Source organism: Pimephales promelas, chromosome 23, assembly GCF_988280905.1.
Source record: "Pimephales promelas chromosome 23, fPimPro1.hap1.1, whole genome shotgun sequence".
In the NCBI taxonomy this organism is placed as follows: domain Eukaryota; kingdom Metazoa; phylum Chordata; class Actinopteri; order Cypriniformes; family Leuciscidae; genus Pimephales; species Pimephales promelas.
In genome coordinates, this window is record NC_142791.1 from 29314229 (window position 1) to 29341644 (window position 27416).

At 40.9% G+C, this 27416-nt stretch overlaps 3 protein-coding genes across 4 annotated transcripts in view; 2 read left to right on the top strand and 1 right to left on the bottom strand.

Annotated features, from left to right (window-relative positions):
• The first annotated feature begins 4833 nt into the window (after window positions 1–4833).
• On the top strand, window positions 4834–11889 carry ripply3 (ripply transcriptional repressor 3). Its single transcript, XM_039670317.2, has 4 exons — window positions 4834–5023; window positions 5099–5156; window positions 10684–10745; window positions 10869–11889. Exons 1-4 carry the CDS (start codon window positions 4983–4985, stop codon window positions 11050–11052), a joined length of 345 nt encoding a protein of 114 aa, XP_039526251.2. The 5' UTR covers window positions 4834–4982; the 3' UTR covers window positions 11053–11889.
• A 55-nt stretch (window positions 11890–11944) lies between these two features.
• pigp (phosphatidylinositol glycan anchor biosynthesis, class P) lies at window positions 11945–15297 on the bottom strand. Of its 2 annotated transcripts, none has more exons than XM_089126353.1 (4): window positions 15050–15297; window positions 14462–14534; window positions 14274–14392; window positions 11945–12346 (listed from the first exon to the last, which is right to left on the bottom strand). In XM_089126353.1, exons 1-4 carry the CDS (start codon window positions 15126–15128, stop codon window positions 12240–12242), a joined length of 378 nt encoding a protein of 125 aa, XP_088982479.1. In that variant the 5' UTR covers window positions 15129–15297; the 3' UTR covers window positions 11945–12239. The 2 variants fall into 2 exon arrangements, with proteins under 2 accessions (XP_088982479.1, XP_039526247.2); XM_039670313.2 differs by lacking the exon at window positions 11945–12346 and adding an exon at window positions 12808–13204 and having other exon boundaries at window positions 15050–15276.
• An 896-nt stretch (window positions 15298–16193) lies between these two features.
• Window positions 16194–27416, top strand: part of ttc3 (tetratricopeptide repeat domain 3) — a 35596-nt gene continuing 24373 nt past the window's right edge. The window contains exons 1-15 of the mRNA XM_089126548.1: window positions 16194–16320; window positions 16954–17026; window positions 17197–17239; window positions 18762–18921; window positions 19209–19287; window positions 19367–19432; window positions 21053–21182; window positions 21558–21643; window positions 21770–21864; window positions 21941–22003; window positions 22095–22149; window positions 24236–24398; window positions 25038–25086; window positions 25620–25707; window positions 26987–27026. Coding sequence (XP_088982674.1) covers window positions 16958–17026; window positions 17197–17239; window positions 18762–18921; window positions 19209–19287; window positions 19367–19432; window positions 21053–21182; window positions 21558–21643; window positions 21770–21864; window positions 21941–22003; window positions 22095–22149; window positions 24236–24398; window positions 25038–25086; window positions 25620–25707; window positions 26987–27026 — 1186 coding nt within the window. The 5' untranslated portion in view covers window positions 16194–16320; window positions 16954–16957. The remainder of the gene's footprint in view (window positions 16321–16953; window positions 17027–17196; window positions 17240–18761; window positions 18922–19208; window positions 19288–19366; window positions 19433–21052; window positions 21183–21557; window positions 21644–21769; window positions 21865–21940; window positions 22004–22094; window positions 22150–24235; window positions 24399–25037; window positions 25087–25619; window positions 25708–26986; window positions 27027–27416) is intronic.

Sequence of the window (27416 nt, forward strand, 5' to 3'; positions counted from 1 at the left end):
GAGAGAGAGAGTGTGTGTGCGCGCGCGTGTGCTCCAATAACCTTCCGTCATCAGGCCATGATCTCTCTCTCTCTTTGCTCTTCCTCTAACTCATCATCATCACTGGACTGCGCTATTAGAGCCGATGCTGCAGACTCTCAGCGTGTTCGCGGATCAGAAGCGGCGACACACACCAGCGCTCACTCACACACACGTGACACGACACCAAAGAGCCGGACCGCTCCGTGCGACTGCTTTCGGCACACACTTCAGACGCAAACCCGCGAGACCGGCGATCCACAGAGCCGACGCCAGAGAGATCTTACTGTGTTTTTCATCTGCTTACACACACTTTACACACAAATCCAAGAATTGCGCACAAAACGCCGCACATCTCCTGCTAAATGAAGCACCGCATTCAGAATATCACACACACCTCAAAAGCGTTGTAAACACCTCTGCCATAATATAATATTTCGAGTGAAAGTCATCGGCCGAGATGTTGAAGTGTTCACGGTAAACACGAAAGCAACATTGAACCCAAAACTATCTATTTTGACTGTAAGCGTTCGTGGCTGTGAATACAGTATTACAGTCCGAAGCACCCAGATCTCGACCTTTGACCTTTATAGGCCTGTTCTAAAGCCATGATCGGTGTGTGTTCAGTAAAGAGTGTGTGCACATGTGAGGAGTGTGTGTGAGGCTCTGATGAACTACTGCGGTGTTTTGATAGATTGTGTTTGAGAAAATCAAGAGACTGTGTGTGTTACAGAGAGAATTGTGTTTTATGAGATTGAAAACTGAGTTGAAGGCTGAGAATGAGTGTGTGGTTTTGCAGATCTAGTGTGTGTTTCTGCTGTTTGACTGTCAGGTTTCAGAACTTGTGAAACCTGAAAAAAGTGAGGATTTTGTGTGTAAGCAGTTGAAACAAAACGGTAAGATCTGGATATACCTGTCGGGTCAAGAAATGACACCAGCGAGCGGGAAAACAACGACAGTGACAGTCCAAACGCACTGTCAATCAGACACACTGTCAATCAGACACACTGTCAATCAGACACACTCAGTCAAACACACTGTTGATCAGACACACTGTCGATCAGACACACTGTCAATCAGACACACTGTCAATCAGACACACTGTCAATCAGACACACTGTCAATCAGAAACACTGTCAATCAGACACACTCAGTCAAACACACTGTTGATCAGAAACACTGTCAATCAGACACACTGTCAATCAGACACACTGTCAATCAGACACACTGTTGATCAGACACACTGTCAATCAAACACACTTTCAATCAGACACACTGTCAATCAGAAACACTGTCAATCAGACACACTGTCAATCAGACACACTGTCAATCAGACACACTCAGTCAAACACACTGTCAATCAGACACACTGTCAATCAGACACACTGTCAATCAGACACACTCAGTCAAACACACTGTCAATCAAACACACTGTCAATCAAACACACTGTCAATCAGACACACTGTCAATCAGACACACTGTCAATCAGACACACTCAGTCAAACACACTGTCAATCAGACACACTGTCAATCAGACACACTCAGTCAAACACACTGTCAATCAGACACACTCAGTCAAACACACTGTCAATCAGACACACTGTCAATCAGACACTGTCAATCAGACATACTGTCAATCAGACACACTTTCAATCAGACACACACTCAGTCAAACACACTGTTTATCAGACACTGTCAATCAGACACACTGTCAATCACACTGTTGATCAGACACACTCAGTCAAACACACTGTCAATCAGACACACTGTCAATCAGACACACTCAGTCAAACACACTGTCAATCAGACACACTGTCAATCAGACACACTCAGTCAAACACACTGTCAATCAAACACACTGTCAATCAGACACACTGTTGATCAAACACACTGTCAATCAGACACACTGTTGATCAGACACACTGTCAATCAGACACACTGTCAATCAAACACACTGTCAATCAGACACACTCAGTCAAACACACTGTCAATCAAACACACTGTCAATCAGACACACTGTTGATCAGACACTCAGTCAAACACACTGTCAATCAGACACACTGTCAATCAGACACACTGTCGATCAGACACACTCAGTCAAACACACTGTCAATCAGACACTCAGTCAATCAGACACACTGTTGATCAGACACACTCAGTCAAACACACTGTTGATCAGACACACTGTCAATCAGACACACTGTCAATCAGACACACTGTCAATCAGACACACTGTCGATCAGACACACTGTTGATCAGACACACTGTCAATCAAACACACTTTCAATCAGACACACTGTCAATCAGAAACACTGTCAATCAGACACACTGTTGATCAGACACACTGTCAATCAAACACACTTTCAATCAGACACACTGTCAATCAGAAACACTGTCAATCAGACACACACTCAGTCAAACACACTGTTTATCAGACACACAGTCAATCAGACACACTGTCAATCAGACACAATGTCAATCAGACACACTTTCAATCAGACACACTGTCAATCAGACACACTGTCAATCAGACACACTGTCAATCAGACACACTGTCGATCACACTGTTGATCAGACACACTCAGTCAAACACACTGTCAATCAGACACACTGTCAATCAGACACTCAGTCAATCAGACACACTGTCGATCAGACACACTGTCAATCAGACACACTGTCGATCAGACACACACTCAAACACACTGCACACGTTGAGAGCGGCGGTGTCTGATTGACAGGTGTCTCCTCTGGCGATCATGTGACCAGTGTGTTCCTCAGTCTCACGCGAGCGCTCCTCTGACATCATCAGCTTCTCTGAATCACAGTTATGACAACAAATTAGGACAAACGGGAAATTGAAAAAGGAATGAAGTTGACATAAAATTTAACGTTGAAATAGTTCATTATGACAAGTAAAAGAGTTGACGGACACCTCCAGCTTTTTTAATAAGTTTCACACACGTTTCACGCCCCAGAATAGACTATTGTCTATGATATCATATTTATGAAATACAAACTTGACATTGACACACTAAGCCATAATTATGACATTTAAAATCTAAATTGACATAAAAGTAGAAATTGACAAAGTATTGAAATTGTCATGACAATCATAATTAACTCTTTCCTCACCAGCGTTTTTCAAAAGTTGCCAGTCAACGCCAGTATTTTGGATCACATTTCATGATATGATCACAAAACTTTCACAGCGCCCTGAATATTGTGTAGAATATCTGAATATGCAATATATCAAAGAAAGAATTGATGCACTCTTTTTCATGAACACTTGAGTGTGTGGAAATTTCATTAAAAAAAGCATAATTTTGAGCAAAATGATTATGGCTTAGTGTGTAATAATTTCTACTTTTTATCATAACTTAATATTTTTGACTTTGTAATCTCATAATTATGATATACAGAAGCTGATGTGGCAGAAATGTTGATGAACGGCATCGGTCATGACGAGTCCTACAGTAATATCTGCAGTAATATACTGTAATATCTCCAGTTATATACAGTAATATCTCCAGTAATATACTGTAATATCTCCAGTTATATACAGTAATATCTCCAGTAATATACTGTAATATCTCCAGTAATATACAGTAATATCTCCAGTTATATAGTAATATCTCCAGCAATATACTGTAATATCTCCAGTAATATCTTCAGTAATATAGTATTATCTCCAGTAATATACTGTAATATCTCCAGTAATATACAGTAATATCTCCAGTAGAGCCGGATGATTTGACCGATGAAGTGCCCTTTAAAGCCCTGCTGATGAAGCCATCCGCACACGTGTCACTCATATCTCACTCCATCACTCCGGAAATATGAAATCAGGAATATGAAGGTTTTACTGTACGGATCCTCTAAAGCTTCTTTCACAAGCCATATTACTGTACATTATAAACGGTGTTTATACAGTTTAGCGCATATGACAGACGATCATTCTGATTTCTTGTTGATTTAGATAATTACTCTGTCACAAGAAGCTCATAAATAAACCATATCTAAATATTCATAATGCTTTTTGTTTTTCTCTATGTGTGAATCAGTAACGAAGGCTTCTGTGTTCATTGTTCTCTCTCTCTCTGTGTGTGTGTGTGTGTACAGTAGATCAATGACATCATTGTCTGTAATCACACAGATGATGTGAGTGTGTATCAGCCAGTCTAATAATCATAATGATCATTTATTAAACTAATGAGGATTATTACCCAGCAGCAGCTGAGCAAACTCAGGCACTCACAAACATATGAGCTTTTCACTTACACACACACACACACACACACACACACACACACACACACACACACACACACACACACACACACACACACACACCTCCCTCGCCCTCTAGCGGCCGCCGTCGACTCGTCATTTTGAGAGTGTAATGAGTTTCGATGATTTATAAATCAGAATGACGTCATGTCTATAATGTTTAATAGACATGTTCTGCAGAACTCGATGCGGATCTGTGTCTGTGTCCTCAAAGGTGTGTGTCAGAATCTCGCTGTTGTGCTGAGTATCAGCTGTGTGTGACTGTGATCATCATCTAATTATCAAATCAATAGAAAATAAATACTGTAAGAACGCGCCGTTTCACACGAGCTTTCAAACAGTGTTTTCTCTATTATAACTCATATTACTGTTCAAGAGCTGTGTTGTGTGTGTGTGTGTTTCTGCTGTTATAACTAATATTACTGTTCAAGAGCTGTGTTGTGTGTGTGTGTGTGTGTGTGTGTGTGTGTGTGTGTGTGTGTGTGTGTGTGTGTGTGTGTGTTTGCTATTATAACTCCGGAACATCCCCTATAATATTTCCCCGCCTAACCCAAACGCCGGGAAAATTATTTTCGAATGAAAAACATTGATTTGTATTGATTGGCGGGTGCGCGCAGGACACGCCTCCTCTCAGCGCGCGCCTTCAACAGTGCCCGGGAGCGCGCATCAGTGTGTAATGATGCTGCCGGTGAGTGTGCACGTGGATCAGGTGCTCGGGTAAGAGTTTCGGTTAATTCCTCTGTTTTCATATTTTATAGTCTTTAATGACTCTCCTCTCCTGTGTATTAATAGTTGTCCTGTGATATGGAGACCGTGGGATCTTTCATCAAGAGAGACACAGTTAAATAAAGTAACATTTTTATTTTACTTCAAGTTCTGCTAAATTAATAGTCCCTTAAAGTTATGAAACCGTACTTTTGAAAGTTATCTGCATGTTCTTTTAAAAGCGTTTGTTCTGTGAACGTTAAGGGAACATTCCTTTGTGTCATTCTTCAGACGTTATTATGGGAACGTTACTTTGGAATGTTCTCTGAACGTTCTGAAAACATGGAGTAATATTTAGAAAATATTGGTTGGTTACACTACAATAATGTTTATTAGTTAACATTACGTATTGTATTAACTAACATCCACTAACAATGAGCAATTAAATACTAATATTTATTAATGTGAGTTAATAATTTAGCTGTTCATTGTTTGTTCATGTTAGTTCACAGTGCATTAACTAATCTTAGCAAATACAACCTTTATTTTAAATAACGTATTAGTAAAGGTTGAAATTAATAATAACTAAGATAAAGAAATGCTGTATATGTGCAGTTCATTACTAGTTCATGCTAACTAAGGTAGTTAACAAATGTTATCTAATGAACCTTATTGGAAAGTGTTACCAAATATTTAAAGAATGTCTAACTATGTTTCGGAAAAAAACGTTTGATGAGCAATGTATAAATAATGTTTTTGTTCTTATGTTTTAAAAAATTATTAAAGACCAGAAAACATTTCTATTAAATTTTCTATTAATGTGACTGGAAGAATGTTTTTCTGAACTTTGACAGAATGTTCCTGTGCTGCTTTTCGTTTCTCTGTGTATTGATATGTTGATTTCTTGAGTCTGTGTTCTTGTGTTCAGGTGTTCAGGTGTTCTTGTGTTCAGGGGGTTCAGGTGTTCTTGTGTTCAGGTGTTCTTGTGTTCAGGTGTTCTTGTGTTCTTGTGTTCAGGTGTTCTTGTGTTCAGGTGTTCTTGTGTTCTTGTGTTCAGGTGTTCTTGTGTTCAGGGGGTTCAGGTGTTCTTGTGTTCAGGTGTTCTTGTGTTCTTGTGTTCAGGTGTTCTTGTGTTCAGGTGTTCTTGTGTTCTTGTGTTCAGGTGTTCTTGTGTTCAGGGGGTTCTTGTGTTCAGGTGTTCTTGTGTTCAGGTGTTCTTGTGTTCTTGTGTTCAGGTGTTATTGTGTTCAGGGGGTTCTTGTGTTCAGGTGTTCTTGTGTTCTGGGGTTCTTATGTTCAGGTGTTCTGGTGTTCAGGTGTTCTTGAGTTCAGGTGTTCAGGTGTTATTGTGTTCAGGGGGTTCTTGTGTTCAGGTGTTCTTGTGTTCAGGTGTTCTTGTGTTCAGGTGTTATTGTATTCAGGTGTTATTGTGTTCTTGTGTTCAGGTGTTCTTGTGTTTAGGTGTTCTTGTGTTCAGGGGCTCGTTCTTCGTACGTCGCTAACTCAGTTAGCTGGATTTGATTGTTGGCGATTTGCCATGATCTTGGATCGTTTGGTTCTTCGACGCTCATCCTGGACTTGCTGTCATAGCAACAGGTCCGTCAGCTTGAACCTGCTCGCGAGCAGGCTTATTTCATGTAAACAGGATTAGATCGCGGCTGATACGGGAAGTCCTTCAGCGCAGCGCGATAGTGTAGCCTAATTTCTGAGATTTATTTTTGTTTTCTCGTGAAACGATCGTCGTGAGGGTGTCGTTTAAATAGATTATTATTTTGTTGGAAATGCACATTAATGTTCGATTCGATATCGGGCTTCAACAACAGCACAAAATGTTTGCATTGCCCTAAAATTATTTGCGAGTGGCTTCCTTTACACTATTGGAGATGCGGAGAACTTGATAAGCTTTCTGTCGTGCCATTCACAAAGTAGTGCTCTTAGTTTTTTTTTTTTTTTTTTTTTTTTTTGCCAACTTAGGGTATATTATAATTTTTAATGAAGATAATGCAATCATGATGACCATGCCGATTATGACTTACAGTCCCCCAGGCTTAACTTACGTGATTGGTACCATAGGCTACACTGTATACAGATCTATAGATTGCACACACGTTCCCATCAAGGCCTCAATGAAGGGATTTTGTGAGCAGAAAGGGGGTTTATACAGTGCAGCCAAATTACTATTACAATTTTTAATATTCCAGATTTGGAATATTATATCACTTTTTTTAAAAGGCATTTGACTGAGTAAAATCTTTTAGATGGTGTGTGACCATGTTCTATATCACAAATCAGTGTGAAAGCAAAATGGCCAGGATCTGTGCATGACTCAAGAATTTTAAGAGATTCACATTTATGAACATTATTTGAACATGGTAAGGAAAATTATAAATATCAAACTCACGGTATTACATACACTTATGCTGAGAACTGCATTTTTCCATTAAACAAGTGATTACAACAGGATCCAGTATGGAGACAGGTGTTTTATGACCCCATTCCCTGACCCAAACCCCAGACCAGTTACAATGCAGCTCTAGGACAAGGGCACACAATGACATGAGCTTTGGCCAACTAAAGGGAAGATTTTAGGGTCTAAAAAGCCTGACGGTTGCACCTGACAGGGCCTGTGACATTGCATGTGACATATTACACAACAGTGCCAACATCAGAAAAAGAAAAAAAAATGTTTAATTAAGCCTAAAATAAAAGACAAGACAAATTTGCAAAACTCTGTTTGCTTAGAGTTTTATTTCAATAGTTCTTTGTAAAGAAAAGCCAGTTATTCAGTCATCTTTTTAAAAGATATTATGCAAGGTCAGTAATAGTACTCTTTACATTAACATAAGTTTATCAGTTTTTACTTTCACAAGACAAAGCAATTTATCATTATTCAAGATTTAACAGTTGAAATGACTAAACCAGCCAGTCTACTTCATTTAATGCAGCAACAAATTATTTCACAGTGTACAAAGATAATTTAAATCTCATTTCCCAGTAATGAAGGTGTTGCTGCTACTGGTCCCTGATGTGAGTCTGGAAGAACTGAACCCAGGGATGCCCTTCACAACAGGGCAATTCACATTCAACCCAGGGGTCAGCTCTTCTGCTAGGGTGCAGGAGCATCATTATTATTTTTTTTCTCAGCATTTTTCCTGTTTGCTTTTATAAACAGACAATCATTTATTTAACAGTGCCTTTTTAAAAGAGACTAGTAGGCCTATAAGGCCTAAAATTACCATTAAGTAGAATATTTTTGTACTTCACTTTCACCATGTTTATTATTAGGTGACTCGACATTACAATGAACAAAGTAATTATGAAATTATGAAAATAAAAATAAAATAATAATAAGTTATTAAAACATCTAACATGGCCACCACAAACGCATTTAATTTGTCTTCTACTTTTTCCAGCACTCTCCCGGCTTTTGCACACTTTGAGGTGTTCCTGGCGTTTTAATTAAAGACTGAAATTCGGCATAACCTTGCATTAAAAGCGCTTGCTCTGCTTGAGAGAAAAAACTGGGCGTGTTCTTTGGCCAAGCTGAACAGCCAATAGCAGCGTTGCTGATCACTGGTTCTGCTATCGATACATGTCCCCTTTTAAACCAACGCGAGAACGCGCAGTTATCTCAGATAACTCAATCCAGCGATACTAATCATAAACAACAGGTGTGTTCGAAGAACCCAATTAGCCGGATCATGATTAGCACGATGATATTATCTTAGATGTCTCATTTGATCTCGGATGTTTTAAGCAACGTACGAAGAACGAGCCCCTGGTGTCCTTGTGTTCATGTGTTTTGTGTTCATGTTTTTAGGGGGAGTTTGAGTTCAGGTGTTCAGGTGTTCTTGTGTTCAGGTGTTCTTGTGTTCATGTGTTTTGTGTTCATGTTTTTAGGGGGAGTTTGAGTTCAGGTGTTTAGATGTTCTTGTGTTCAGGTGCTCTTAAGTTCAGGTGTTGTGTTCAGGTGTTCTTGTGTTCAGGTGTTCAGGTATTCAGGTGTTCTTGTGTTATTGTGTTCAGGTGTTCTTGTGTTCAGGTGCTCTTAAGTTCAGGTGTTGTGTTCAGGTGTTGTGTTCAGGTGTTCTTGTGTTCAGGTGTTCTTGTGTTCAGGGTGTTCTTGTATTCGTGTGTTCTTGTGTTCAGGTGTTGTGTTCAGGGTGTTCAGGTGTTCTTGTATTCGTGTGTTCTTGTGTTCAGGTGTTCTTGTTCAGGGTGTTCTTGTGTTCAGGGTGTTCTTGTATTCTTGTATTCGTGTGTTCTTGTGTTCAGGTGTTCTTGTGTTCAGGTGTTCAGGTATTCAGGTGTTCTTGTGTTATTGTGTTCAGGTGTTCTTGTGTTCAGGTGCTCTTAAGTTCAGGTGTTGTGTTCAGGTGTTGTGTTCAGGTGTTCTTGTGTTCAGGTGTTCTTGTGTTCAGGGTGTTCTTGTATTCGTGTGTTCTTGTGTTCAGGTGTTGTGTTCAGGGTGTTCAGGTGTTCTTGTATTCGTGTGTTCTTGTGTTCAGGTGTTCTTGTTCAGGGTGTTCTTGTGTTCAGGGTGTTCTTGTATTCTTGTATTCGTGTGTTCTTGTGTTCAGGTGTTCTTGTATTCTTGTATTCGTGTGTCTTTGTGTTCAGGTGTTGTGTTCAGGGTGTTCAGGTGTTCTTGTATTCGTGTGTCTTTGTGTTCAGGTGTTGTGTTCAGGGTGTTCAGGTGTTCTTGTATTCTTGTATTCGTGTGTCTTTGTGTTCAGGTGTTGTGTTCAGGTGTTCTTGTATTTGTGTGTTCTTGTGTTCAGGTGTTCTTGTATTTGTGTGTTCTTGTGTTCAGGTGTTCTTGTGTTCAGGGTGTTCTTGTATTCTTGTATTCATGTATTCATGTGTCTTTGTGTTCAGGTGTTGTGTTCAGGGGGTTCAGGTGTTCTTGTATTCGTGTGTTCAGGGTGTTCAGGTGTTCTTGTATTCTTGTATTTGTGTGTTCTTGTGTTCAGGGTGTTCTTGTATTCTTGTATTCGTGTGTTCTTGTGTTCAGGTGTTGTGTTCAGGGGGTTCAGGTGTTCTTGTATTCTTGTATTCGTGCCTTTGTGTTCAGGTGTTGTGTTCAGGGTGTTCAGGTGTTCTTGTATTCTTGTATTCGTGTGTCTTTGTGTTCAGGTGTTGTGTTCAGGGTGTTCAGGTGTTCTTGTATTCTTGTATTCGTGTGTCTTTGTGTTCAGGTGTTGTGTTCAGGGTGTTCAGGTGTTCTTGTATTCGTGTGTCTTTGTGTTCAGGTGTTGTGTTCAGGTGTTCTTGTATTCTTGTATTTGTGTGTTCTTGTGTTCAGGTGTTCTTGTATTTGTGTGTTCTTGTGTTCAGGTGTTCTTGTGTTCAGGGTGTTCTTGTATTCTTGTATTCATGTATTCATGTGTCTTTGTGTTCAGGTGTTGTGTTCAGGGGGTTCAGGTGTTCTTGTATTCGTGTGTTCAGGGTGTTCAGGTGTTCTTGTATTCTTGTATTTGTGTGTTCTTGTGTTCAGGGTGTTCTTGTATTCTTGTATTCGTGTGTTCTTGTGTTCAGGTGTTGTGTTCAGGGGGTTCAGGTGTTCTTGTATTCGTGTTCTTGTGTTCAGGGTGTTCAGGTGTTCTTGTATTCGTGTGTTCTTGTGTTCAGGGTGTTCAGGTGTTCTTGTATTCGTGTGTTCTTGTGTTCAGGGGGTTCCTGGAGGCACGAGGCGGGTTCCGGCTTCTGCAGGTTATTTCCATCATCCCGTAAGGTCTGCAACCTAAGCTCTTACTCTTCTCTACATGTTTATTAGCTCTCAGAGTTTTCAAATATCAGCTATTAACCAGAAGGAGGAGTCTGTGTTTCTGTTTCTGACGGATCCGTCCATCCACAGGCTGTTCCTGCCCAGATCACGGATCCAGGAGTATCTGTCTCATCTGGGCCGGACGGTTCTGGCCAGCTTCCCCGCTCAGGCCACGCTGCACTTTTACAACGATGAAGACTCCAGCTCTGAGGAAGAGGACGATGGAGAAACAGACACACAGTCAAGGGATAGTTCACCCACAAATGAAAATTAGCCCTGAAGCCATCCTAGGTGTGTATGACAGTCTTCTTTCAGACGAACACAGAGTTATATTAAACATGACTCTCCCAAGCTTTATAATGGCAGTGAAAGAGCGTTTCTGTTTTGAAGTCCATAAAGTGCGTCATCCATCATGTAATGCTCCACGGGCTCCAGGGTTAATAATGTCCTTCTGAAGCGATGTAAAATATCCATATTTAACACGTTACAAAGTTAAATTGTAGCTTCCGGCCAAACACCGTCTACTTAAGCCCGCAAGCGTGGAAGAGCCAGGACATGTTTAATACAACTGTGTGTTTGTGTCATACACACCTGGGATGGGTTCAGGGAGAGTAACTGGTGGGCTATGCCTGTAAGGACAGCTGTGCTCATGAACTCTGATCAGGACACACGGGTCGGAACACGTGACCCGAGGAACATCCGCTCTCCGGCGTCCACATCTGTGTGCTCGTGTTACTCTCCTGATCGTGCTACTCGTGGATGTTGTTTCCATGGTTACACGCTGTTACTAGTGAACATGAACTAAGAATGAACAATACTTCTACAGCGTTTATTCATCTTAGTTAATAGCAACTTCAACATTTGCTGATAAACAAAGGTTGTATTTGTTAACATTAGTTAATTCACTGTGAACTAACATGAACAAACAATGAACAGCTGGATTATTAATAACTCACATTAACAAAGATTGTAGCAAGTCTATTGCTCCTTGTTAGTTCATACATTTATTAATGTTAACTAATTAACCTTATTTAAACTGTTACCATTTCCATAATATCATGATTGTATGCATCATTATTACTGTGAAGCTGCTTTGAAACGCCGCAGTGTATAAAGCGCTACAGTTCTGCTGAGTCTAAACAAATAAACACAGAAACTGCTCAATGTGCATGTGTATCCGCACCATTTATTAATAATTATAGCAGTGTTCAAACTTTAAAAACAGGTTTTTAGAATATTGATGGCTAAACAGCAGAATAATGCAAAGAAACATTAATGAGGATCTAATGAGTTTCTATGGAAGCTTGTTTCCACCACTAAATAAAAAATGGTAATTCTGATCTTGGAATTCCAGTAGCAAATTGTGAGATAAAAAGTGTTTTTTTATTATTTATCCGTGGCAGAAACAAGCTTCTGTAATATTCTAAAAAACCAAACGTGAGAAAGGGAAAACTAGAGAAGTCAGTGTTCTGCAGGCGACGGTGTTGGGGTCGCGGGGTCAAGGGTCACCTGACACCGGTGTGTTTGCTCACGAGGGTCCTCAGGTGCAGACGAGCAGGAACACACACCTGCAGATGGGCAGATAGAGATGATGACCGCTTCACTTCTAGCCCGGGGTCACAGAGGTCACGCCAGCAATTCTTATTATTTCAATGATTTTTATTGTAAATTTTAACCAACATAAGATACAAAGACAGACAATAAATGATGTTTTTTTATTAACAAAGTTCAGGAGGAGCACACGCAGAAAATGAACACGAGAGGAGCGCGATCAGCAGTCAGCGAGGAGAGGTGTATATATCCCAGAAGCCTCAGCTCGCTGCATCCCTCCACCGCCCCGTTCTCCTCGCTTCTCGTCATAAGCACTCGCAGACCGGGGGCAGGACGAGGGAGTACTGACCTCGAAGCCCTTCTTCATGCCAAATATGCATTCAAATATCTCCCTCTAATTTTATGCAAGTGTGAACTAGAGAAACGAGTTATAGTTCAGCAGTCACACGGCCGCAGCAAACGTCACATCAGTATCTGAGAGACGTGAAACACACTGATGTTTTATTGGCTTTATTTGAAGTCTTCATATCGGGGGTTAGCGGGTCACGACGGGCGCTCGGGTTCATCTGAAAGTCACATCTCAGGGCTGTCACACACATCTGATGGATCTGACCATCTAAAGCCTGAGCAAACGCCACACGCCTGCCCTGATGACAGACACACACACACACACACACACACTCAGTGCTCGCAGGGTTCTAGGTGAAATACACAGTTTATTCGTGTCACACACACACACACACACACTCAGTGCTCGTGGGGATCCAGGTAAAACACACGGTTTATTTGGCTGATGGGAACGTCTCTGAGTCTGGGAAACGTGGGAACGGCTCCTGCTGGATCCTCATCCGCGCGCTGACTCTTGGCATAGCGGTCTAGACAAACAATCAACCAGAATCATTGTATTTATCAATGCAAGATGTGTAATCTCTTCTTCGTCAACCTCCTCTTTTTGAGGACAGATCTGACTTTAGATGGTTGTAATTCATGAATGTTTTGGAATATAGATAAAACACATTAATGCAGAAGTGAAAGCAATGAATGTGTAAAAAAGTCATAGAAGTTTAAGTTTACTGTAAAGCAAATCTACTGAACTACACTTATTATTTTATACAAAATATATATCTTTGAAAATAGTTTGGACTCTAGAATTGCTAGAAAGTGACAGCGACATGTCTAACAAAACTCTTCCAAATTTAAAAGGTGATATCACAAAAAACTGAGGTGCAAGAAGGTAATGCAACGTCAACACTGCTCGCTCTCTCATTTCATAGACCTGTGATGTTGTGAATATGATGTTCAACTGTAATGATGTGAATATGATGTTGTGATTTTAATATTGTGATTGTGATGTTCACCTGTAATGTGATTGTGATGGTGATGGTCGATTGTGATGTTCACCTGTAATGTGATTGTGATGTTGTGATGGTGATGGTCGATTGTGATGTTCACCTGTAATGTTATGATTGTGATGTTCAACTGTGATGTTGTAATTGTGATGTTGTGAATGTGATGTTGTGATGTTGTGATTGTGATGTTCACCTGTAATGTTGTGAACATGATGTTGTGGTTTTAATATTGTGATTGTGATGTTGTGAATTTGATTTTCACCTATGATGTTGTGAATATGATGTTGTGATTTTAATATTGTGATTTTGATGTTGTGATTGTGATGTTCACCTGTAATGTTCTCCTGTGATGTTATGATTGTGATGGTCACCTGTAATGTTGTGAATGTGATGTTCAACTGTGATGTTGTGATTGTGATGTTGACAATGTGATGTTCACCTGTAATGTGATTGTGAAGTTGTGATTGTGATGGTCACCTGTAATGCTGTGATTGTGATGTCACCTGTAATGTTCACCTGTGATGTTATGATTGTGATGTCACCTGTAATGTTGTGAATGTGATGTTCAACTGTGATGTTGTGATTGTAATGTCACCTGTGATGTTGTCCACTGATGCGAGTGGCGCCGTGTTCATCATATTCACCCCGAACAGCAGCACGAAGCAGGTGGTTAAAGTGACCAGCATGTAAATGGGAGCCGCCAGAGCCCAGTATCTGTGGACAGGTGAGCTCATTAGTCCCGGCCACGGTGAGATGTACACACAACACAAGAGGGTCACTCACTTCTGAGGCCAGTAGGTCAATCCGGCAGAATGAAGCCAGTCGTCAGGAACAGAAGCCCACACCACATACAGCACTGAGAGGAACAGCGCCATAAATATAAAGGCAACTAGACATACCAGTCATTTAATTGTATTAATTATGGAAAATACTTCAAATAGTCAAGAAAATGATGTTTCTTGTGACTTTTTCATTAGGGTTTTTAATGTCTGTGATCAAAGTTGAGTGAGAAGTGCCATTCCCAGTCATTATAAGATGTGTGAATCAGAAAGTTTAATGAAACCTGTCATTGGTGTTACAGTGTGTAATGCTCAATCTATTATTATAGAATGACGGGTAAGTATTTTTGATTGTTATTGACAAAATTCTCACAGGTTACAACACTTTCTTAATTTGATATGTTTTAAAGCGACTTATGAGCATCAAATTAATGAGTCAAATATAAAGAACAAAAGTCAACTGGCTCTCAACTGGACAAGTGATGTAAAACGTTAATAAATACGTATCAAACATGTATTGGAGAAAAGCGAACTGACGGACAGATGTAAACATGTGTATAGAGTGCCGATCATAGAAGTAGCAGAGACGTACAGAAGCCGCAGTGAGAGCCCAGGAACAGCACGAACCCGTAGATCGCTCTCTCGGGCAGCGGGGAGGGAGAGTTCTCCATCGCTATCAACGGCTTCGGTGACGGAAGAGCTTCGATCGGTCCGACGGTGTGGAAATCATCAGATCATAAATAATACACAAATATCGCTTCTCTCTCTCTGGTGCGGGTCAGTCTCTGAGGAGCGCTGTGTGTGCGCAGGGCTGCCCTCGTGCGGACTGGAGACACACACACACACACTCACACACACACACACACTCTAACAGGTGCACACATCTTTGTGGGGACTCTCCATAGGCGTAATGGTTTTTCTACTGTACAAACTGTATATTCTATCCCCTTTCCCTGCCCCTATCCCTAACCCTACCCCTCACAGGAAACATTCTGCATTTTTACATTTTTAAAAAAAACATTAGTATGATTTATACGCTGTTTTCCTCATGGGGACCGCTGGCTGGACCCCACAATGTAGGTGAATTTCAGGTTTTACTATACTTGTGGGGTCCACAAAATGTAATATAAACATGAACACACACACACAGCCTGTACTTGCTCGGGATCCGTCTCTGCTGGAGATATTTCTCCATTTCATAATTTGATTTCAGATATCGCTAGAATACTTTGTGTTTTGGTTTCCTGATCCCAATGTTCCAGATATGTATTTTAGACTGTTTGGTAATTTGGTTTATTCTGATGTGTGTGAGAAGCAGTGCTGGTCTGAGACTGGTTAGTGTTAGTAGGGTTAGTCGGGTTAGTTAGTCTCAGGACCAGCTGACTGAGGAGACTCTTTTAGGGGTTCAGTTCTTGGGTTTGTTCTCTCTCTCTCTCTCTCTTTCTTTTTTTCTTTTTTTTTAAATTTCTTTTAAATTAATTTATTTATGTATTTTTTATTGTTTTATTGTTTTATTTATTTTATTTTATTTTTATTTTTTTCTCTCTCTTCGTATTTGCTGATTGTAGCAGTATGTCTACATGGGTGAAATACATTGTTCTTTAGTGTTTTAGGACATGTTTAAATAAAGAGTTGTAAAGTCTCTCTCTCTCTCTCACACACACACACACACACACACACACACACACACACGCACACACACGCACACACACACCTGTGGGGCTCCTCGGGCGAACACTAGAGGCGCTGTCCAGTATTCGCTCTTGTTCGCGCTGTTTGTGTTCACGCGTGAGATCATCATCGAGAGAGACTCAGACATCAGGAAACATCAGCAGCTCTTTAGTTCCTCTCGTATTAACAGAGGTTAGTAATATACACTGTAAATCATATTTCTGATGATGCGCTGTTAGAACTGATATTTTCGCAGTTGATTCAGATAAACGCCTATAAAGTGTCGCGGGGAAGACACGTCGCGTGTAACTTCCTGATAAAGTTCCTCTGCCTCAGAATCAGATAAACCATTACACATACTCGTGCAGGTTATTATGCGTTATTAAAATCAGAAATCAGTGAGAATCACGTCGAGTTTTGCTTTTGGCGCGTTTCGCGGTTAACGTTAACTGGTTAAGCGAGCTGAAGGAAAAACTCCCTCAGATGTTCATCACTCGAAATCAACGTGTTAGACACCAAATATCACGGGATATACCACAAATATCTGTGTATTATTGAGGTGTTTTTGACGCTTTAAGGTGTTTTTGACTCTTTGGGGTGTTTTTGACGCTTTAAGGTGTTTTTGACTCTGAGGTGTTTGTTACCTGTCGTTAGTCCACCGGTGAGGTGCAGTATGGGTAACTTAACCTCCCGAATTCAACATTCCCGATCTTTGTCATTGTATTTACCACAATTAACACACACACACACACAATATATAAGAGATTAAACGCAATACACGATATGAATAATCAGTAATGAAGATGACTCATGTTTTTTAACCAGAATAATGTCAGACATCGAGGACTCGGATCTGGATGAGGAGGGAGTAGATGCTGTGCGACACAAAACCAAGATTGTGAGTAGAATTCACACATCATGTCAGTTTTATTTATTAAACAGAATCAATGATGCAAACTTTGAGAAGTTCAAATTCTGCTGTAAAGACAATAGAGTCGTGATTCAGATCAAACGATTCAGTGACTCACTGTACTGAACACACCCATGATTCACTCTCTTTTCTCTCAGATCTATCAGAACCAGTTCCCGTTCATTCACATGGAGCCGCCTGGTGAGTGAGTGTGTGTGTGTGTGTGTGTGCGCAGGGTGGCTGCGGGTCATTAAAAAGTATTAAAAAGTCTTAAATCAATTTTCCTAAAAATAAGGCCTTAAAAAGTATTAAATTGTCTTAAATTCAGATTGGATAGCTCTTAAATATGTTTGTCATGTCACCGCAAAGATGCAGGCAAAGGCAATCGTTCTGCCAGCCAGGTCGAATTTTCTACAAGGTAACGTAACCTGTGTGTGTGTGTGTGTGTGTGTAAGTGAGTGTGAGTGTGTGTGTGTGTGTGAGAGTGTGTGTGTGTGTGTTAGAGACACGCGGGTGCGATCGAACAGTGGAGTCATGAAAAACATCCGTCATTTTGTTCATACAGGACAACATTCAGTCTGCAAAGTGTTTACTTATATTTGTGTAGGCCTATAATCGCATTAAAACACAGTTTTAAAAGCAAAACATATTTATCCAACCCCTGTCTGTGTTGTAACGTCTGTCAGAGTTTGAGGTCTGCCCAGATGAAGAATAGGAAAGACTGTGCAAACGAACTGGTAGTTCCACGAGTCCTTTTATAGTTGCTTTCTTTCAGTAAAGCACACTCTTCATATACATGTCGAAAGAGCGGATGTTAACAGGTAAAAGAAAACTGTAAAACGCTACAAATCAAAGTGGAAGTAAACGCATTATAATAAAACAAACCCGCGATAGAGCGGTCATCATCTTCCTCTTTGCGCGTGCATTCTCACTGACACATAACAACATCACGCATACAATAACGAACACCATAGAAGAAGTCATCTTAAAGCCATATCAACATGTCATGAACACTACTGAACACTAGGTGGCCGTTACAGAGTTTCCTCTTTCGGACATTCATCATATCGCATTGGTTTTCATTTCTTGTCCTCAAAACAGGGCACTAATCTGTTTATTTTTAAGTATTTGTAGTATTATTTTATACAGAAATCAATTATTTATAATTCTTATGATGAGAATAAAGTTACGGTTAATTAAAATTAAGGAAAATAAATACATTGATCTGAAATGTAGTAAATAAATTTTAATTTATTAATTAAAAGGTACAATAACCAAACATATCTCAGTCTTTTTTTAATCTTTTTATTAGTTTAATTAACAAACTAATTATATGAAACTATTATCAGTACACTATAAATGCACTGGTTCTATGCCTTTATTAGTAAATTAAATCTAAGCCTTTATTAATATACTTTATTATTTTTATTATTATATATTTCTTTTCACTCCACAGGCGACCGCAAGTACGCAATTGACAATTGGTTATTGTCATTTCACCATATTTTTGAACAGACGGTGTGTTTACTTGGAAATATTACTGTATATTTTCAGTTTTAATTTATATTTCCATCCTAAGTTTGGTCTTAAATTTAATTTAGAAGTGGTATTAAAAAGTCTTAAATTTAAATTGTTTATACCTGTTGCCACCCTGGTGTGTGAGTGTGTGTGTGTGTGATTTAATGAGCCGGTTGGCAGATGTTTGAGTGTTGCTGTGTTCTAGACGTCATATATGAGCGGTGGGTGAAGATAAAGCCGGAGGTGAAGAGGTTCGTGGGTCACCTGATGCACGTGTCCGTGTTCTGGTGGCATATTCTCCTCCGACAGCAGGATAATCACCCCACCACCTTCTGGGCCGTCGAGATGGGCTTCCTGGACTCCAAGTGAGTCGCCACAGAGAGATCTGATTCAGAAGTGACTGTCGAGTCTCCTTCATCTATACAGCGCTGTAGCAACACACAGCAGCTTTACAGAGATTACAGTCACAGAGAGTGTTTGGGCTTTACAGCAGATCTAGAATAAAGTTACTGTCCAGATAAAGTTAGTTCTGATTGATTGATTCAGATCATTAGTTATTATCTTACTCGACACAGTTTCAACTGAAGACTTTTAATCTGCACGTCAGTGTTTGGTGACCGTGAGATGCCCTTATTGCTGTTTTATCTTCCAGCGTGTCGAATGATCTGAGTCTGAAGAGGCTGGAGAGGATCGAGATCTTGGAGTGTATCCTGGAGGCGATGGAGCAAGGCGTACGTATCAGTGCTGTCGCAGCTCACGCTCGCCCGTCCCTGCTGACCCGGTTCTGATCACATGTGTTGTTTTACTCAGCTGTCTCGCAGGGACATGGAGAGCCGAGCCCGAGACGTGGTGTCGCTGAGCAGACAATTCTCCTTGGTACGCTGCCGTAAGCCTGTATTCTGCCACTGTTCGCTCGGGCCGCTCCAGACCCGTGAGCCCTTCGATCGTCTTCGGGACACTAATGAAGATAGTTCTGAGTGAATCCGCTGGCTCAGTGGGGCTTTCTGCTTTCGGGATTCTCGATTCTTCATAAAATTTAGTTTGAACCACTGTAGTCACATGGACTGTTTTAAAGGAGTAGTTCACTTTTAAAAAACCTTTTGCTGATAATTTACTCTCCCCCGTGTCATCCAAGATGTCCATGTCTTTCTTTCTTCAGTCTAAAAGAAATGAAGGTTTTTGATGAAAACATTCCAGGATTTTCTCCATATAATGGACTTTACTGGGGTCCAAACGGTTCAAGGTCCAAAAGACAGTTTCAGTGCAAACTGTTCAAAGGGCTTTAAACGACACCAGACGATGAATAAGGGTCTTATCAAGCGAAACGATCGCTCATTTAATAAATGTATAACAAAGTTTAAGTTTTATAAGCCCAAATGCTCGCCTTGCTCTGTTCTGTGATACGCGTTTGTGACTCTCCTGTTCAAACTCAAAATCAAAATGAACAAATATTTTTTTGAGTCCTGAGTCGCAGGGTCCTAGATCAGACACTTATTCATCGTCTGGAATCGTTTAAAGCCCTTTGAACAGTTTGCACTGAAACTGTCTTTTGGACCTTGAACCGTTTGGTCCCCATTGAAGTCCATTATATGGAGAAAATCCTGGAATGTTTTCATCAAAAACCTTCATTTCTTTTCGACTGAAGAAAGAAAGACATGGACATCTTGGATGACACGGGGGTGAGTAAATTATCAGCTAAAGCTTTTTTTAAAGTGAACTACTCCTTTAACAGTGTCTTTCCTGCCTTTCTGGGCCTTCAAAGTGTTAAAGCTGTCAGTGGAGGATTTCATCAGAAATATCTAAATTTGTGTTCTGAAGATGAGCGGGTTTGGAGGAGATCTCCACTGGCACGACCGTGTGTGTGTGTGTGTGTGACCGTGAGAAGCTTCATTGCAGTGTTTATCTCAGTGTGTTTAATTTCAGGGTTGTCCCTGTAACACACCTGGACTCAGGGTTCCCACGCGGCCTGGAGAGACTGGGGAAGTTTGTGAATCTGAAAAAAAAAAAAATCAAGGCCGTGGAAAGTTTTTGAAACACACAGACACACACACACACACACAGGTTGTGCAAAGTGCTTGGATTTATTTTGTGCTGGAAGTTTTCTGGAAAACATCCCATGTTATTCGCTGCGCTAGTGTGTTATTCTGCCAGCACTGCGTGGCCTGTGCGCACTAGCGTTCACGCGTTATGTTAAGTGTGTCCTGCGTGAGGTGCTGTGTGTGCTACGCTGCTATCACGTTCATGCGCACAAAACTGTTACAATGTATCTTAACTAACATGATGTAACCTTGCTCTCACTTGACATGTGTGTCCACATGAGTCCTCGAGTCTGGAGTTAGCCGAGGTGTGGGAACCCTGTGGATTCTGACACGTCTGTCAGTAACGTGTGTGTGTGTGTGTGTGTGCAGCAGGACGTCTGTCAGTAACGTGTGTGTGTGTGTGTGTGTGCAGCAGTACGTCTGTCAGTAACGTGTGTGTGTGTGTGTGTGTGTGCAGCAGGACGACTGTCTGGCGGAGGCGATCGCGTGGCTGCTGGACTCGGGAGTTCCTGGTGTTCGGCAGAAGCTGCTGGATCTCGGCTCCGTGGAGATTCGCTACCGCACGCTGCGCTTCGTCTTCAACGAGTGTAAAACAACTTTTAATGTTTGAATTAATCGTGTCATGAAGAAATGTTTGACAGACACCATTTATGTTTATTTCAATAACCAAATGGAGTAGAAACAATTATGCCATAAAAATAATATTATAATAGCATTGTGTAATTTATCAGTAGTGAACTGTGACCTGTAGTATTACAGTAATGTAGAGACGCGACTGACAGGGTTCCTGTAGTTCCTGATCCAAACGAGTCCTGCATGGAGATGAGGTCATGTGACTGTCGGGGTCCGGGTTAGATAGATGAGGTCATGTGACTGTCGGGGTCCGGGTTAGATAGATGAGGTCATGTGACTGTCGGTGATTCAAGCTGCAGAACATGTTCATGAGACCGTCTCGCCCGCAGATGCGCGTTATCTTCAGGTGGTGTCGTGCAGTAGGAAGAAGGCCGTCGCCGAGCTCAAGTACGAGCCGGACACCTGGACTCTGACGGTGAGAGACGCTCGTGTTCTGCTTTAACGACTGCACACACACACACACACACGTTCATCATGAGTATTGTTGGAGATCTGCTGTATTAGAAGAAATCCAGGTAATGGTGTTTTGACTCTATTCCAGAAAAGCGACGATATGAGAAACAAAGGGAATGAGCAGTTCCAGAGAAAGAAATATGACTTGGCTCTGAAGTCTTACACTAAAGCCATTAAATACCAGTAAGTGTCAGAGCGTCGTCAGCGCTTCCCTCACACCAGTCCTGTGTGTCCACCTCATCTCTCTTCTGTGTTTCAGCCCTAATAACCACATCCTGTATGGGAACCGAGCGCTCTGCTTCATCCGCTGTGAGAAATATCTGTGAGTGTTATTCCCACTGTTCCCGTGCACGTTACTGAGGAGTGTGTGTGTGTGTGTGTGTGTGAGATACTGATTGTGGAGCTGTTTTCAGGAAAGCACTCGGCGATGGAAAGAGAGCCATTATACTGCAGCCAGACTGGGCCAAGGTATTCATCATCATCATCATCATCATCAGTTTCATTTAATTTAGTTAAATTCATGCTTATTTGTACAGTCTACAGTGATGTGTTCCTGGTGTACTGATCGGGCATCGCCTGAATATTAACGATTAATTCTGATTCTAATCAATTCCTAATTTCAATTCCAATGTGGTAAAATACAACTTTGATATCATTCAGATTTAAGGCCTGTACACACCGGGACGAATATCAGCGTGCGTTATTCGTCAGCGTTTTTCAACGCGTTTTTTGTGTTCACACCCAAGCGTTTTTCGCTGACGATGAGCCGAGTGAACATGCAAATTCATTCCCTGACATTAGATGGTGCTTAATGTAAAACAGAAATAATAATAGAATACTATACTAGGGTGATCATATTCATGTCTCAATGTTTTATTATGACAGATAGAAAAAAACAAATGAAATAATGATAGAAATAATGTCTTCTGTATTAGAAAAATATATAAATAATAAATAACTAAAAGAAATGCCTCCAAATGTAAAAAAAATAGCTCTCACACACTTACAAAAACGAACTAACAAAATCTATTCATATCTTTAGTTTTTATTCTCTTTATCTTGTTTTTCTTCCTCGACCACCTTGTTTGCCCATCTATATTTTGCTGTAGGACTGATCTTTTCCAGCAGTTTTTTTGAGAACCAGGACATTTTCATCACTTAAAAACAGTCAGGACAGGACGTGGAAACAGGACATGTGTAACGCACAGTTGAGATGTTGCCCAGAGATAAAAACATAGCAGTTGTCGGATGAACAGATGCACGAGAGACGAGAGTTGTCGTATTTCCCCGCGTTTAATAAAACCACTCAAACGTCACACTCCTCCTCATACACGGGGATCGAGCGAGAAAAAAAAACACAAACAAACATCTGGTCACAATAGAAAATAAAATAAAAGAAAGAATAGAAAGAGTCGGCAGAGCGGTTCTCCTCTCCTCACTTGTCAAAATCTAACTGACATTACGCACATATGCGCAGTTCTCATCTCAACTCAGATTTCTATAAAGCACAAAGTGACCGCTTTACACATGTCCCGGGAAAACAGGACTGTTGGTCACCCTATACTATACTATTATTACAGAAATACTAATATAAATATTATCTTATAGCTCTTTATTCTCCGAGACCAGCAGCTCAACATGATTCATCTTGCCCAATGCCCATAGGTATCTTGTCTCTTCTTCGCCGTATGTGTGCTCGGCAAGACCGTTTTGTGTTTGAGCGCCCTCAAGTTGTGTTTTACTGTAACTTCACAAGTACCAGACACGTGAGCAAACCCGCCAATCTCGTTGGTCGGACAGGTTTTGACGCGGCGCGTCAAACCAAAAAAACGAACCCGAGGCGTTTTTTAAAAAATGACGCTTTTACGCGTGGCGTTTTTCGCGTCAGTGTGAACACTCACATTGGCGCCCATTGTTTAGTCACGAGGCGTTAAACGTCGACGAATAACGCGCGCGAAATTCGTCCCGGTGTGAACAGGCCTTTAGTGTGTAACTGCAGCTGAACATCATCCGCTGAAGAACACTTACACACGCAGCGTTTGCTTTACAAACACCACAGAAGCTGAACTAATGTACACTTCAAGCATTATTAAACACTATAAACACTCGAGCAATCGCAACAGATAGACACAACTGAACAAAGATACGAGTGAAACAAACAGTGTTTTAAGATTTTCAGGGTCGGGAACTGGAATCAAATGTAAAATAACACTGCAGTTTATACATCAAATATACAATACAGGTATAGATACAGAGTTATTCAGTGAAGAGCGAGTGTGTGTTCTCCGGCTCCTGTTGAGTGATTAGTGTTATTATAGAGACTGTCACTGTCACTTTAAGAGCTGCGGGTCCAGTACACACACACACACACACACACACACACGAGGACAGAACACACGCACTTTAACTCCTACTGAAACACTCACAAAGGATTCAATAAGGATCGAAATTAAAAGTTTATAGCAAGTGTCCGCTTCCCTGACCTCAAGTATTTGATTTTCGACCCTAGTCTCGGGTCGGACTCTCTCTCATACAGTGTTTTGGTCTCCTCCAGGGTCATTACCGCTTCTGCGACGCTCTGTTCTACCTGGGCGAGCACCAGAAGGCCGTGCTGGCCAACCGCGAGGCTCAGCTGGCGTGCGGGCACGACCCCGACGGGCTCCGAGACCTGCACCAGCAGTGCGAGCGCTTCCACAGCGAGCTGCAGCACAGCTCCGGTAACACACTCACACTCACTGGGGCTTTGCACAGCTAGTGTCCTGTGCTGGGAACCACAGAACCAGTCACATGGGGCAATTTTTGTGCAATTGACCCTAACCCTAAAGCTGAATGAATAAGCTTTCCATTGATGTATGGTCAATCTGCTATGGAACTCTCTGCCCACTGACTTAACATTGCAGACAGACATGATGATCAGCTTTGATAGATGTCTAAAACAATGGCTAAAGTCAAGTCAAAGCTGCACACGTGTTTAATGCTGTAATGATTTGTATTGCTAATCTTTGTAACTACTGTGTTTTTTTGTGTGATTGGTGACGTGTTGTCTCCTATGGACAAGTGTTGCAAATTAGCAATTTTGCTATAACACTGAAAACAAGGTATCTGGTTCGTCCAATGCTGTTGTGTCCATATCAAATAAATAAATAAAATACATTCTAGGGCGTGGCTTAGCCAAAGGTTAATTCTTCTTCTTCTTCTTCTGTTATTGCTTGCTTTATGGATTATGAAGTCCTCGTGATGTGCTTTTATAGTATATCCAGCTGGCTAACACTGGGACATTTACAGAGATGATGATTAGTGTGTGTGTGTGTGCTCCTCTCACACCTCACCGCTTCATTACTGTTGTGTTTCCGCAGGCATGAAGACCAGCAAGACTGAAACTAAAAGGATTTCTTCTAAAACCAGGTTTGTAGGGTGTTCTCCAGACGGGTCCAGGACTCCAGGACTTTTGTCGCTCTTGAACCATGAATACACACACAAATAAAAATGAATGGATTCGAAGAGTTTTGTGAAGTTTAAAAAAAAGTAACAAATCCTTCCTTTTCATCCTGTTCTCCTTCAGTTTGGCCCGTCAGGAATGAATGTAATGCGAGAAATGCTTCGGTTCACACAAAAACCTAAAAATGCTAAAACTTTACCAAAGAAATATTGTATAATGTCTGCATGTGTGTCTGAAGGGAACAGCTCATCTGCATATATAGACATATAAGCCCATCTAGAGGCATGAAATATCATCATGTGTTGTTATTATTTCCACTCCCGGTGTAAGATATGTAGAGCTGAATTAAAAGGGTCATGCATGACATTGTGAGTTGAAAGAATGTGAGGAATTAAATTACTATGTATTATTTATTGATTAAAACGAGTAATTTAAAGGTAAAAAGGGTGAGGGTTAAGTGTGTATTGGTGCTCAGGTTGAGCTTGTGTTTGTGACGCAGAGTGCACGCGGGCGATTCCTCATCTCAGCATCAGAGATCGACTCGTGAGCCTGAAGCGGCGCCTCGGTCCTCCAGCCTGGAGAGTGCGGTGAGTGCACTGCAGCGTTAGGGTTAGGCTATGGAAACCAGCGTGCTTATGTAATATATGAGTGTGTGTAATGTGAATAATTATTCTGTATATCAACTAATGCATGCATTTAAGAAATAATTGTGTGTTTACTGTATATATATTTATATATAATTTATTATATTAAATATAAATACTTTTTTTTTTTAATAAATCAATAAGCCATTTTTCCTAAATATACATGCGTGTGTGTGTGTGTGTTACCCCTTTTCCACCCAAAAAGAACTGGTTGGGAACTGGTGCTGGTTCGGAGTTGGTTCAGCTTGCGAACCCGTTCAGAACCTGTTTGTTTTTCCACTGACTAGAGCGCCCAGGGAACGACGTCGATACGTCACTGTGCACGTCGCTAGAAACGCTTGCAAGTACATTACTTTGGGATTATCTCTAACTCGTGTACCAAGAAAACTTTAAAAACAATTGAAATATGTAAGTCTTTTTATCTTTTCGTTTGATATGTAATCTTTTCTGATAAGTTATGTATCCCTGTCGTGTGTCTTTTTTCTTCCCATTTATTTGTTCTATATCGTGACTGTTTTCTTCTTTGCTTATGTTTCAAATAAAAAAAATAAAAACGCTTGCGTGTTTCTGCAGTTTCTCCTGGTTTTGCGATGGTCAGAAAAGATGTTTAGAGCACATCTAAACCCGCCCCAGACCCCGACGTAAACATGACGTGCTAAAAGAACGGATCTAGTCCAGCAAAGAGTTGGTGCCGCTGTGGAACCAGTTTTCCCGGCCGTGAACCGGTTCTTTGGCTGTCCAAACACAACGAACTGGTTCGCACGCAGGCACCGGCTCTCAAAATGCTTTGGTGGAAAAGGGACGTGTGTGTGTGTTTATATATACAGAATAATTATTCATTTAATTATTCATAATTATTATTACCCTAGCGCATTCATATAATTATTTAATAAGTCTTTGATTAAGTAATAAAGGCGCTGATGTACTTCAGGCGAAGGTCTTTGTTTGAGTAAAACAGAGTTATTAGTTTCTGTGTGTGTGTGTGTGTGTGTAACTTCAGCGCTGGACTCTCATTACTGGAAACATGATTCCCAGACGAGGGCACCGAGATTTACCTCAAAAAAGTGTTTTGCATGTGTTGTGTTTTAAAATGTGTTTTATGAACTTTAAATGAAATGTGTGATGGCTTCATATGGGCCGCCTGCTCTCTAGCATTGGCCATCACTGTTGGTTTCTCTGAGTGTGTGTGTGTGTGTGTAATGAGTGTGTTCTTCTCTCGCAGCAGAGCTCTGAGAACGGGAGACCCCACGGGAACGCTGCAGGTGAGCGAGGGCCGCATTCTCCACATGTTTCAGGAAAGATTGAGTTCACATGTGCACTGCTCTCCTGAACGCCTGAGATCCTTATTTCAGAAGAACGACTAGCCGAACTAATGTTAATCAGTGGTTTAAAGCTGCTCTAGAATGTGTTGAAGTAATATTTTAATTTGAACTAATGATCCCGAGTGTTGCGTCGCAGTCGGTGTTGTGTGGTGTTGTGTGCGCCTGTTTTTCAGAAACGAGATTTAACTGAGGAGAAACCAACGGTGTTTGAGACTCACTGTATGTCATGTCTATGCACTGAACTACTGAACTGAATTTAACTACGCCAAGATTAATTCTAATTCGAAGGCACCTTTAAAGTCATATTGAAAGGAATTTAAATTAATTATA